Below are 13,754 nucleotides of genomic sequence, written 5' to 3'. Positions count from 1 at the left end.
CCAACAATACATTAAAAGGGTCATACACTATGATCAAGTGGTATTTGTCCCAGGGATGCAAGGATTCTTCAATATCTACAAATCAATCAGTATGAAACACCACATCAACAAACTGAAGAAAAAAAACCATATGATCATCTCAATAGATGCAGAAAACACTTTTGACAAAATTTTATACTATTTATGATAAAAAAAAAAATCTCCCCAGAAAGTGGTCGTAGAGGGAACTTTCCTCAACATAATAAAGGCCATATATGGCAACCCACAGCTGACATCATTCTCAATGGTGAAAAGCGGAAAGCATTTCCTCTAAGATCAGGAACAAGACAAGGATGTCCACTCTCACCACTTTTATTCAATATAGTTTTGGAAGTCCTAGCCATGCAATTAGAGATGAAAAAGAAAGAGAAAAATCCATAATGGAAAAGATGTAAAACTGTCATTGTTTGCAGATGACATCATACTATACATAGAAAATTCTAAAGGCACTACCATAAACTACTAGAGCTCATCAATCAATTTGGTAAAGTTGCAGAATAGAAAATTAATACACAGAAATCTCTTGTATTTCTATACACTAACAACAGAAATTCAGAAAGACAAATTAAGGAAACAATTCCATTTACCACTGCATCTAAAATTATTAACTACCTAGGAATAAACCGACCTAAGGAGGCAAAAACTTGCACTCTGAAAACTATAAGATGCTGATGAAAGAAACAGAAAGTGATACAAACAGATGAAAAGATATACCATGTTCTTGGATTGGAAGAATCAATATTGTGAAAATGACTATACTACCCAAGGTGATCTAGAGATTCAGTGCAATCCCTATAAAATTACCAATGGCATTTTTCATGGAACCAGAACAAAAACTTTTAAAATTTGTATGAAAACACAAAAAGACCCTGAATAGCCAAAGCAATCCTACGAAAAACAGAGCTGGAGGAAATCAGGCTCCCTGACTTCAGACTATAGTACAAAGCTACAGTAAACAGTATGGTAGTGGCACAAAAAGAGAAATATAGATTAAGGAAACAGCATAGGAAGCCCAGAAATAAACCCATGCACCTATGGTCAGTTAATCTACAATAAAGGCGGCAAGAATATACAATGGAGAAAAGACAGTCTCTTCAATAAGTGGTGCTGGGAAAACTGGACAGCTACATGTAAAAGAATGAAATTAGAACATTCTCTCATACCTTTCACAAAAATAAACTCAAAATGGATTAAAGACCTAAGTGTAAAGCTGGACACTATAAAACTCTTAGAGGAAAACATAGGCAGAACGCTCTGTGACATAAATTGCAACAATATCTTTTAGGATCTACCTCCTAGAGTAATGAAAATAAAAACAAAAATAAACAAATGGAACCTAGTTAAACTTAAAAGCTTTTGCACAGCAAAGGAAACCATAAACAAGACGAAAAGACAACCTACAGAATGGGAGAAATTATTTGCAAACAAGGTGACTGACAAGGGATTTATCTCCAAAATATACAAACAGCTCATGCAGCTCTATGTGAAAAACAAACAAATAAACAACAACCCAATCAAAAAATGGGCAAAAGATCTAAATGGACATTTCTCCAAAGAAGACATACAGATGGCCAAAAAGCCATGAAAAGATGCTCAACATCACTAATTATCAGAGAAATGCAAATCAAATCCACAATGAGGTATCACCACACACTGGTCAGAATGGCCATCATCAAAAAGTCTACAAACAATAAATGCTAGAGAGTGTGTGGAGAAAGGGGAACCCTCCTACACTGTTGGTGGGAATGTAACTTGGTACAACCACCATGGAGAACACTGTGAAGGTTCCTTACAAAACTAAAAATGGAACTACCATACGATCCAGCAATCCCACTCCTGGGCATATATCTGGAGAAAACCATACTTCAAAAAGATACATGCACCCCAATATTCATCGCAGCACTATTTACAATAGCCAAGACATGGAAGCAACCTAAATGTCCATCAGTGGAGGAATGGATAAAGATGTGGTACATATATACAATGCAATATTACTCAGCCATAAAAAACGAATGAGATAATGCCATTTGCAGCAACACAGATGGACCTAGAGATTATCGTACGAAGTGAAGTGAGACAGAGAAAGATATTATATCACTTATGTATGAAATCTAAAAAATGATTAAATGAACTTATTTACAAAATAGAAATAGACCCACAGACATAGAAAGCCAATTTATGGTTACAAAAGGGGAAATGGGGGGATGAAGTAGGAGTTAGGGATTAAAATAGAAACATTACTATATATAAAATAGATAACCAACAAGGACCTATTGTATAGCACAGGGAACTATACTCAATATCTTGTAATAACCTATAATGGAAGAAAATGTAAAAAAGAAAAAGAAAATATATATCTACATGTATGTATAACAATCACTTCGCTGTACAGCTAAAAATAACACTTTGTAAATCAAGTATATTTCAATAAAAATTTTTAAAAATAAGATATTTAAAAATAAAAACAATTAAAAATTTATAAAAGAAAGTGGCCACAACAACAGTGAGAAGATTCAAAACTATGGGGAATGGTCAAAAAATTAAAGATGTTTAATCTAGAGATGAGATGATTCAGAGGAGACGCAAGAGCTCTCTTCTAAGAACAAAGAGTAAAAATGTGATCGAAGGGATGGGGAGTTCTATGATTACCAAGGGTGTAAACAAGGATCAATGAAGATGGGCAAGAAAAAGTGCAATTTTTAACATTCAGAAAGATACAGAGTTGCGTAATTAGAATACCTTCCATGGTGGTGAGTTCTTCAAGACCGGAGAGCTTTAAGCACAGGCTTGATGACTTTTGAATATGGTTGCTCTAGACTAATCAAGTATAGGTCAGAAAGTTTGGTTATGTGTCCTCTAAGGTGTATTCTGGCCCTGAGATTCTCTGGTTTTGTAAATATTCAGCAAAGCAGTTATAACCATAAAAGGTGGCCACATGTCTCACCTTAAATTTTTAGCTCTTCATTGTCTGAGATGAGAAGTTACCGTGAGCAACAGACATATAAATGAGAAACACTGCAAAACAGTCTGTCTTAACGTTTGAGTGCCGTTGACCTTCAATCCCTTCTGAGTGTTCAGGGCCATTATTCCAGAAATTGTACTCTGCCTATAATTTGGGGAGCTGCCTCAAGGTGGGAAGTGACACCTTATTGTAGCTCCTTATAATAAACAACCTAAAAACTATCTTGTAGAAGAAAAATTATTTTGAAACCAGAATATCTGGTGGTGGTGCTTAGAGAATTGCTACCTCTGTGTTACTAGGTAAGTCTTTTAGCCTCTCTGGGCCTCAGTTAATTCTTCTGTAAAAAGGGTATAGTCAGACTTCCTCCCAGAGTTGAGCCAGAAATAAAATTAGATGAATGCATTTGAATGTATTAGGTTGTTCATTGTGAACTGGGAAAAGTACAGGAGCATGATTTTCCACTCAAATGAGTGCTTGACTGTTTATGCATTTTTAGCTGCTGAGTTATAATGTTACTTAGAAATATGATTTTTAAGAAACATTTAGAAGAAAAGTTTGAAAGAACATATTGACTTCCCTCTGCAACTTAGAAATGTCTCCATGTTTACCTGGGCTGCCCTGCAGGCAAGGTCAGGGAAAGGCAGGGTGTGTATATATGAGTATACATGTGTGCATCTGTTTCGAGCAAAATGGGAGGTGGCTAGGGGAGCACTCTGACTAGAAATCTTTCCTATGTGCTCTGTAAAGTGTTTATAAAATTTGGTTTCCATAGTGCAGCTTATTGTTTCCCTAATGATGAAACCTCCTTAATCTCATTTCTAAACAGGATGGGAAGATATTCTGCCGGCGGACAGCTTGTGATTGCCAGAATCCAAGCGTTGACCTTTTCTGTTGCCCAGAGTGTGACACCAGGGTCACAAGTCAATGTTTAGATCAAAATGGACACAAGCTCTATCGTAGTGGAGACAACTGGACTCACAGTTGCCAGCAGTGCCGGTGTCTGGTATGTTGGCTTCCTTTAGAGTGTGTTATCCTATATATTCTGGAGGGGTTTACAAGCTCAGTTGTCTGTGGGATTTAGTTTCCTGTGATTTGTGATCCTGTGCAGGGAGTTGTGGGTCCTGTGGCTAATTACAGGGCATATGTTCTTCCAGAAGACATTAGTATTCTACTATTTAAAACACCATGTAAGACAGAAAGGACATTTATAGCACAGATTTGGTCTAAGTTAGTTTACAATTGCTACTTTTTAGCCACTCCAGATCAATAAAATTCCCCACATGATAGAAGGCTTTCAAAGCCTTGATGGGGACTTATAGTTCTTACAGAGTCAAATCTTTCATTTCTTGGGACATTACCATTAAAGCTTTCAATATCAGAGATAGCAGAACATAGTAGAAATATCAAGGATTGATATTGATTCTAGGTCATAGAGACAGTCCTGGTTCTCCCACATGCAAGATGCGTGTAATTAACTTGGGCAAGTCCTAACATTTTACTTGATCATTCTTTCCTTCAGTGTGCACAAGTGGATGGGCACCTATTTTGCAGGGCTGTTGTGAAGATCAGTGATGTGAAAGGCAAGTGTAGTACTTGACACATAGAAGGTACTTAGTGAACAGTAGTTACTATTGTTCATATTTCCTAGATTGAAAAATTTGTTTTACAGTGCTAAACATTAATGTAGAAAAATGAAGGTTATTTTGTATCTTAATATGGGGATACTAATGATATAATCAGGTTAGAGAAAGTCCAGAGGAAAACCTTAATTTCTGGACCTGGTTCTTTCTGTTTCAAATTATATAACACAAAGATTTCTAATGTTGCAAAGACTGTTAAGACACATTATCATAGTGAATATGATGTTCCATCTCTGAGGTAATTATAGCCAGTGGAGCTAAGTCATAACTAAGTCAACTTGTAATGGAAACTGTTAGCTGTGTTCCATAATTTAACATTTGCTAAAATTAATGATTCAGTCTATGGATACTGTATAAAGACAGGCATTTAGAAAAACTGTGCTGTAAATTTCTATTGGATTTTCTAAAGTCACCTGGCAAATGTGCAGATAATCTTAATAGAAACAAATCCTTCTTAATCACTCCTAATACTGAGGAGTATAACTCAGATATATTCAAATCATAGCCATTCTTACATCTCCCATTCAAGAACAGGCAAACACAACACAACTATAGAATTAGGTTCCACATCAGCCTGGAAAATTACATTTCTCTTTGAAGAAGCCAATCATCAGGCACTCAGAAAAACTGGTATTAATTTTAGACATGATATTTTCATAGAATTTCAAAAGAGTATCCTCTCTCATCCCCAGACCCTAAGGTTATTATTTCCTGGGAGAACCGAAGCTGCTGAATATAACTTAATAACGACTTGAGAATAAAGTGGCTTATATTTAATAAATATCAATAGTTTGCATGTGCCAGACTCTGGATGATATAACAGTGAGCATGACAGACACGGTCTATCATGAAGCTGACTAAAGGCCATAGTCTTGTGAAGCTGACTGAATAATTAGGCATGCGTTTGCATAAATTATAATGAGTGTCATGATAAGGGAAGAGGCTACATAGGTAGTAGTCTGTACTATGTGCAGCTCAGTGGAGCCACCGTGGCCACATCCTGGAACACTTGGAGGCTCTGTCTGAACTGTAACACCTTACACACATTTGTGATGTGTCACTAGCCAGACATTACATTCAAAACCATTATGAAATTGTTCTCCTGATATTGCCCAACCTCAATTTTAAATCCAATATAAGCAACTCAGTGCATGTTGTTATTGAAATAGTACAGTGGTTTAAGTTCCTCTTTGACCTTAAGGGAAAGAGATTTCTCTTTACACACTAGCTCAGTACCTTATCATCTATTTGTTCATTTGTTTAGCATTCATTGACCAGAACTGTGCTAAGCATGGGGGGATAAAGGAACAAGCCCAAAACCTGAAAGCTCAAAATGTAATCTGGAATTGTATTGATAATTATGATAAGTCTCACGATAAAAATAATTATGGGTTGCCATTGGCACGCAGAGATGGGACCGAACTCTTTCCGTGGCTACAGTATAGACAGTCAGCAAAAGCACTCTGGAGGAGGTGATGTCTGTATTTGTTCTTCAAGGAGGAAACACATCATACCCATAATGATGCAAAGTAGCAACAGTCAGTGAGGACAGTGATGGAGATTCCTGAGAATTTCCCCCTCTGGGACTTTGGCAACAGGATTGTGCATAAGGTCAATGATGAAGTATTTTGGCTTTCTCTCCACAGGAAGGAGAGGTAGATTGCTGGCCGCTCACTTGCCCCAATTTGAGCTGTGAGTACACAACCATCTTGGAAGGGGAATGTTGTCCCCGCTGTGTCAGTGACCCCTGCCTGGCTGATAACATCGCCTATGACATCAGAAAAACTTGCCTGGACAGCTATGGCCTTTCTAGGCTTAGTGGCTCAGTGTGGACAATGACTGGATCTCCCTGCACAACCTGCAAATGCAAGGTAATTGGGTGTCCTGAGGATAACCAGGCCTTGAACAATTGCCAGAGAACACCTGCAGGAGGTCCACTCCTGATGTTTCTGAAGGCACAGGTTCCAAGGGGCATGGTGGAAACACAGGCAGGCATTTGCTTCTCCCCAGAGGTTAATCTGTCTGAATGGATTGTAGCTGTACCGTGTATTAAGGCAAATTCCAAATGATAACCATGGAATAAAATAGTCCTCTCTTTTGCCTTTTAAAATACAGGATTTAAACAATTGCACTAGGCCCAATTATGGCTGATTTAAGCTATTTTGACCTGCATATTAAAAAGTAAAAAAAAAAAATCTTTTTCATCCTGGAAATTTTTATAAGCTCTTTCATGAAACTGCCAATGTTAGAAGAAAGTGTTCTATAAATCTATGAAGTTTTTTGCTTTGTTTAACTATCACAGTACCTAATGCAGGGACTTGAAACTCTTGCTGCACGATTTAATTAATTGTGATTATTTGCCTATCTTTTTGGAGGAGTTACCATGAGGCATCCTCATATGTCATTAAAATTAACAACTGACCCCTTCCTACCTTCAAAGCTTATGAAGAGCTATGACTGTAGTCAACTTGAAGCAAGGGTTAGGCAGGGTCAAATTTCTGCCGAAACATCTGCTTAAGATTCCCATGATTAAGCATGTTAAAAATATTAGTGCCTGGGCTTCCCTGGTGGCACAGTGGTTGAGAGTCCTCCTGCCGATACAGGGGACACGGGTTCGTGCCTGTCCAGGAAGATCCCACATGCCGCGGAGCGGCTAGGCCTGTAAGCCAGGGCCGCTGAGCCTGCGCGTCCGGAGCCTGTGCTCCGCAAGGGGAGAGGCCACAACAGTGAGAGGCCCGCGTACTGCAAAATAAATAAATATTTAAAAAAAAAAAATATATATATATATATATATATATATATTAGTCTATTCAAGTCTATCAAATCCTGGCTCAGCTTCAGGCATCAGTGGAAGGATCCCAACTTGTCTTTTTATGCTGTTAAATGTGGATTCTTTTCTCCTTCCTGAAAAGTACCATCTTAAAATGCAGCCCAATACATAAAGGACATCAAGCTTCATATAGCAAGAGTCATGGTCCCATTGTACCTTCAGCCCCATCAAACACAATGACCAGGAGATGTGGAGACCTATGTTATTTAGTATTATTTTTCTGAGCTTAGGTTTGAGATTCATTTAGGAGGATTATAAAGGTATATTTACATTAATACATGTAATTGATTTTTCATGAATTCCCAAAAATTGATATGTACCATCCCCTTCACAGTCACCATGAGATAGTCTATATTTACCCCTAACATGCCCACCTTTCTGTAAGCCATTTTGGAGTTATTTTCAGACTCTTTTGGTACTTTTGACTAGTATTATTAATGGCAATTTATCTTTCAGGGGGTTATTTTTGGAAAGAATCTCATTTAGAGTAAGTCCAGTGAATAAGTTGTGTAAACAGACAACTTGGAAATACAGAGGAGTCTCAAACAAACCTGGTCTGAGCTCAGACAGGGGTGTATGAAGTTGCACTGCCAGCAGTAGCCAACAAGAGGGACCCTGAAGGGTCTCATAAATCTTTGGCATTTTTCTAGTAATTTTTTTATAGCATTCATGGAGTTGGTCTCAACATGTAGATGGTCATTTTGAATATAAAGGTGGACACTACATATTGATTTATAGTCTATGTCTCATTGGCTAATGCTTGTGTCTTGATGCACAGAATGGAAGTGTCTGCTGTTCTGTGGATTTGGAGTGTCTTCATAATAATTGAAGTATTTAAAATGGACTCATCATCGCGGGAGAAAAATGGACAAAATAACCATCCAACATGATGAAGAACAGGAGTTGGTGTTTTTAGTTTTTTGTTTTTAACTACAGACAATTACCAAAGTTTCCACTGAAGGAAGGTGTTTGGGGGTTTACCTTTTGGACCTACCACGTTGCTCATTCTTGCTAACCTAGTCTAGGTGACCTACGGCACAGTGCATTTAAGTCTATGGTGGTTTAAAAAAAAAAAACAGTTTCCCATGTTGTAAATCACGTTTCCCTTATCAGATCATTTGCAGACACATTTAAATGATCTCATGGTAAATGTTGATGTATTTTTTTGTTTATTTTGTGTACTAACATAATAGAGGCTCGGCTCCTTTTGTTTATTTTTTCTGGATTTTTGGATCAAATTCTACAAATAAAGTTGCCTGTTGTGATTTTTGTCCCATCCACTGAATACTTAGTATTGAGATTCCTGTGAAATGTATTAATATGTGTATGTAGAGCCTAACTGCATCTTACTTACATTTCAAACTGTTGAACCACACCTAGATACCCACTCGTTCAGCTTAAGCAAGCTGAAAGCAATTATGATATGTTAAAGAGGGGACCACAAACATAAATAATTATTTGAAAAAGAACTTTCTCCTCCCTCTTACAAACAAAATGAAACAAAACCTTAAGCCACAATTTAGAAACAGCAATGCTTGCAGACTTTTCTGGCATTGAAAGAGAAAGTATCCTTGCATCGGTTTTATATAGTATTTGATAACTTACTTACAAGGGACTTCCATGCTTTTTAATACAAGTTGTCACTATAGGAGAGGTGCATGGTGTTATTCCTACATTATATAAGAGTAAATTAATGTATCCCAGTCCACTAATTTGTTCAGATCTAGTTGATTTATAACACATTGGGATTGATAACCAGGTCTCCTGATGCCTGTCCAATGATATTTTCTACTAAATCATGCCACATCACATATGGTAGAGGACATGCTTTTAAGAAGCTGTTTGTATGGTCAACAGTGAATGTTTTCATTTGAGCCACTACCATATTTTTAAGCGATGGCAGTTATCAAGTTACATAAAATGAATTAAATGTGCAAATGACATTATATCTGAGCTGAGAATTAAAACAGTTGTAGTTTTCAAGTGAACCACACCTTAGTGGTTTGTAATACTTAAGTCTCCTGAATTCATCATTGTTCTGAATCAAGTTGGTTCATGAAATTTTGTTCACAAAATAAAGACAAAGACCTAAGTTGTTAAGTCAGTCATGCTAGATATATTTTAAATCCCAAATATTAATAGAATTAATAATTAAAAATTACAAGTTAAGATTACCTATTTATTGATATTTGTCAGTATTTTTGTGAAGATAAAATTAACTACAATTCACTACATGAGATCAATTTCACGTGCTAAATTATGATATAGCAGTTAAAACTATATTTGACAACTACTGCTATAGTATGGTAAATTAGAACACGTCTCCATTTTAATTCTTTAAGTGTAATCTTGGAACAGAGATTTTGAAAATGATTATTTAGAAAATATTTATGGCACCTCCATTAAAAAATACCTGTCAGTTTTCAATGGAAAAACAAAGACATTTATAAGAATCATTTGTGGCTGTATAAGTGAGGGGTTGGCAAACTATGGTCCCTTGAGTCAAATCCGGACATCTGCCTATTTCATTGGAACACAGCCATGCACGTTCATTTATATATTCTCTACTGCTGAAGAAAGTGGCAGAACTGAGTAGTTCCAACAAAGACGCAAAACCAAAAATATCACCATCTTACCTCTACAAAAACGTTTGCCAACGTCTGGTGTAAGTGATGACTGAACACTGGTGTGTATTTTAGAATGTGTGTTTCCATTTTTTTCCAAGGAATTTCCAGAATTTAACAGTTTTCATTGAATCTGTATATATTCATACTTTGTTGCAGAGCCATTAGCATTGATGGCTCATCCTAAAATACTGGTGTTTCACAACTACAAACGTAAGACTCAGTATTTTCTTCATTTCATTTCAGTTAAATTTAATCTGTGCTAACATGATGATAAAATGTTATGGATATTTAGTAACACAATTTAAAGTACTGCCAGCTCCTATCTATATGGGGGTTTTACTTCCTGTAAAATAATTGATGACAGTTTCTTATTAAAAACTTGAGTACTTTATTCATAAAGTACTGTGCTGAGCTGGGGAAATAAAAAGATGAACAAAATTGTTTTTACTTTAAAGATCACCATTATGTGGGCCTTTAGAAGGTGCTGACAATCTTTGAATCCATTAGGGGATCATATTGAAATAAATTACTGCCTGAAATATCTTCTCCAGCCAGAAACTGAAAAGTTATTTTTAAAAGTGTGGTAAACCTCCTGATAGAATGTGCTTAAGTCTCATGCTGTGATTTACAGTGTGAAATGGCTATCCACTTACTGAACAAAAGAAGTGTTTGACAAACATACCTCCTTACAGATCATAACCATTGTCTTCAAGTGTAACATACACATTGGTAAGAAACAATGATAAATACATAAGCAATTATGTAGCTACCCTCTGATTTTCAATAGTGTAAAAGCACTGTGATTCAAGAGAGTAGAATATGAAGGGAGATGAAAGTCCTATATATTAACAAGACACATCAATTAAACATAAATTTTGCCTCATTTCCTTCTAGGTTGCATATGAAATATATATATACATATATATGTTATATATAGGTACCATATCTATAATCTATATATATTTATATGCAACTGATAATGCATATATATTAATATGTGTTCATATGCTATGTGTATGTTTGTTTATTTAGTCTCAGAGCTTCCCCTCCTCTGAGCTTTCTAGTTCTACACTGATGTTACTGTTACATTTTCCTTGAATTATGCAATAGGCTAGAATACATACAATCTTCATTTTCTAGCATCCAGCATAGTGCCTTGCATAGGGTAGGTTTTCCATTAATTATTTTAAAAATTAAATTCATAATCTTTTATAGTATCAATAAGTTATCATGGGGTGGTGGAAACAACTCACTTTAGTGGCTTTCAAATGTTCTTAAGCAATAAGACCTGTTTAAAAATAAAATTTATTCAGTGCTTTACTATAAAAATCAGATAAAAGCAGAATTTTTCTGCTTGGAGCAAGCGTTGGAGAACTGGAATACCTTCACATATCCCACCACAACTCACAGACATCAAGAGAGCACAGCTTAAAAGCCACTGACCAACCCATCACCTTCCCTTCTGCAAATGAAACCAACACTCAGATGTTAGGTGAATTGCCCATAGTTCATAATTAATTTGTTATGGACCTAGAACTACCACCCAATCCACCCTGGTTTTCCCTCTGCCATCCTGGTAATGATTTGAAATGTTTTTTCACATTTCAATTTCAAGTGAGCTTTACTCCTTCTAAATGGATGACATTAAAAGATAATCATGAGTTCAGGCCAAGATAGTGGAGTAGGAAGACCCTGAGCTCATCGGCTCTCATAAGCAAAAGTATAATTATTTGCAGAGCAATTATTGATGAGAAAGACCAGAATCTAGTAGAAAAGATCTCCTGCAACTAAAGATATAAAGAAGGAGAGAGATGAGTAGAAGGGGTGGAGCTGTGGTATAGTCAAGACCCATACCCCCAGGTGAGTGACCCACAGATGGGAGAATAATTACAATTGCAGAGGTTCTCCCCTAGGAGGAATGCGTCTGAGCCCTACATCAGGCTCTGCAGCCTGAAGGTCTTGTACCGGGAAGAGGAGCCCCCAGAACATTTGGCTTTGAAGGCCATCAGGGCTTACTTTCAGAAGACCCAGAGGGCTGTGGGAAATAGAGACTCCACTCTTAAAGGAGGCACACAAAATCTCACATGGTCCAGGATGCGAGGCAGAGGCATTGATTTAAGAGGAGCTTGGGTCAGATCTACCTGCTGATCTTGGAGTGTCTCCTAGAGAGTCAGGAGGCAACTGGAACTCACTCTAGGCATGTAGACATGGGCAGCAGCCATTTATTGGAGATTGTTCTACTGCATGGAAACAGATGCTGGCAAGTGCCATTTAGGAATACTCCCTCTAGCTTATTAGCACTAGGACCTTGTCCTGTCTGCCAGCCTGTAGGCACAAGTACTAGGATGCCTCAGGCCAAGCAACTAGCCAGGTGGGGACAAAGCCCCACCCACCGGCAGGCAGGTTGCCTTAAGACCTCCTGAGCCCAAGCCATCCCAGGACTTGACCCTGTCAACAAAAGGGACCCAGCCCCAAATACCAGTGTTAACAGGCGCAAGCCCAGGAACCCCTAGGGCTCTGCAGCCAGAGATCCTAGGACCCAACTCTGCCCACCAGTGAGCAGGCATCAGCCCTAGGACCCCCAGGGCCCCAGACCCACCCACCAGCAGGCTGACACACCAGCTCCAGGACCCCCAGGGTCCCCTATAATTGGAGACTCTGAGACTCAGCTCCACCCAACCAATGGGCAGACACCAGCCCTGGGACCACCACAGCCTCATGGTCTACAGTGGCAGGATCCAGCCCACCTACCAACAGGCCAGCACCAGTCTTAGGAACCTCTCGGCCCTGGTCCCACCCACCAGCAGACCAGCACCAGTTCTGAGACATCTTGGGCCTCTCAGCCAGCTGCCATGGGATCCCACCCCACCCATCAGTGGGCCAACATGAACTTTGGGACACTCTGGACCCCGAAGCCAGCTGTGTTAGCACCTGGCCCTGCTCACCAGTGGGCCAACACCAGCTTCAGGACACCCAGCACCCTGCACCCATAAGTGGATTCTTCGAAGCCTGAAACCTTCCCACCAGCAGGTGGACATGAGCCCTAGGATCACTGCAGCCCCATAGCCTGCCTTGTCAAGACACAGCCAATACACCATAAGGCCTGCATCAGCCCCAGGACACCAAGCGTTCTGGCCCTGCCCATCAGTAGGCCAACACCAACTCTGAGATACCTTGATTTTCTCAGCCAACTGCTCTGGGATCCAGCGCCACTCACTAGTGGGCCAGCACTAGCTTTGGGACACCTGGGAAATTGCAGCCAACCATGTCAGGAAATAACCCCACCCCCCCAGCAGGCCAACACTAGACCCTGGAATCCTAGCCCCACAACCACCCAGCCCCAGAAACTGGCTCTGCCCACCAGTGAGCCAGCAGTAGCCAGGGTTTATCAGCCACCCAGCCCTGCCAACCAGTGACAGCAGCTTCTGCACAAGGCAAGGCCTGGTAACCAACTGGACCAGAGGCCAGTCATGCCTGCAAGACCACCCAACTAGTCAACCCACCACAAGAGAAAGACACACACAACCCACATAGAGAGCACACCTAGAGCATATTAGCTCTGGTGACCAGAGGGAAGTGTGTTGCTGGGATGCATAGGACATCTCCTACACAAGGATACTTCTCCAAGATTTGGAAACATAACCAACCTACCAGAT

General features: G+C 38.9%; 1 protein-coding gene across 2 annotated transcripts in view; it reads left to right on the top strand.

The window, feature by feature from the left end:
- The window catches only part of NELL1 (neural EGFL like 1), an 865,825-nt gene extending 857,089 nt beyond the window's left edge, over nucleotides 1-8,736 (top strand). For both annotated transcript variants that reach the window (XM_067749619.1, XM_067749618.1), the window contains 3 exons: nucleotides 3,828-4,004; nucleotides 6,288-6,512; nucleotides 8,250-8,736. In XM_067749619.1, the coding sequence (XP_067605720.1) occupies nucleotides 3,828-4,004; nucleotides 6,288-6,512; nucleotides 8,250-8,300 (453 nt within the window). In that variant the 3' untranslated portion in view covers nucleotides 8,301-8,736. The remainder of the gene's footprint in view (nucleotides 1-3,827; nucleotides 4,005-6,287; nucleotides 6,513-8,249) is intronic.
- Nucleotides 8,737-13,754: the final 5,018 nt, after the last annotated feature.

Source organism: Pseudorca crassidens, chromosome 9 (genome assembly GCF_039906515.1).
Source record: "Pseudorca crassidens isolate mPseCra1 chromosome 9, mPseCra1.hap1, whole genome shotgun sequence".
NCBI classification, from domain to species: domain Eukaryota; kingdom Metazoa; phylum Chordata; class Mammalia; order Artiodactyla; family Delphinidae; genus Pseudorca; species Pseudorca crassidens.
The sequence above is the reverse complement of the archived record's forward strand: the minus strand, read 5'-3'. Positions and strand labels throughout refer to the sequence as shown.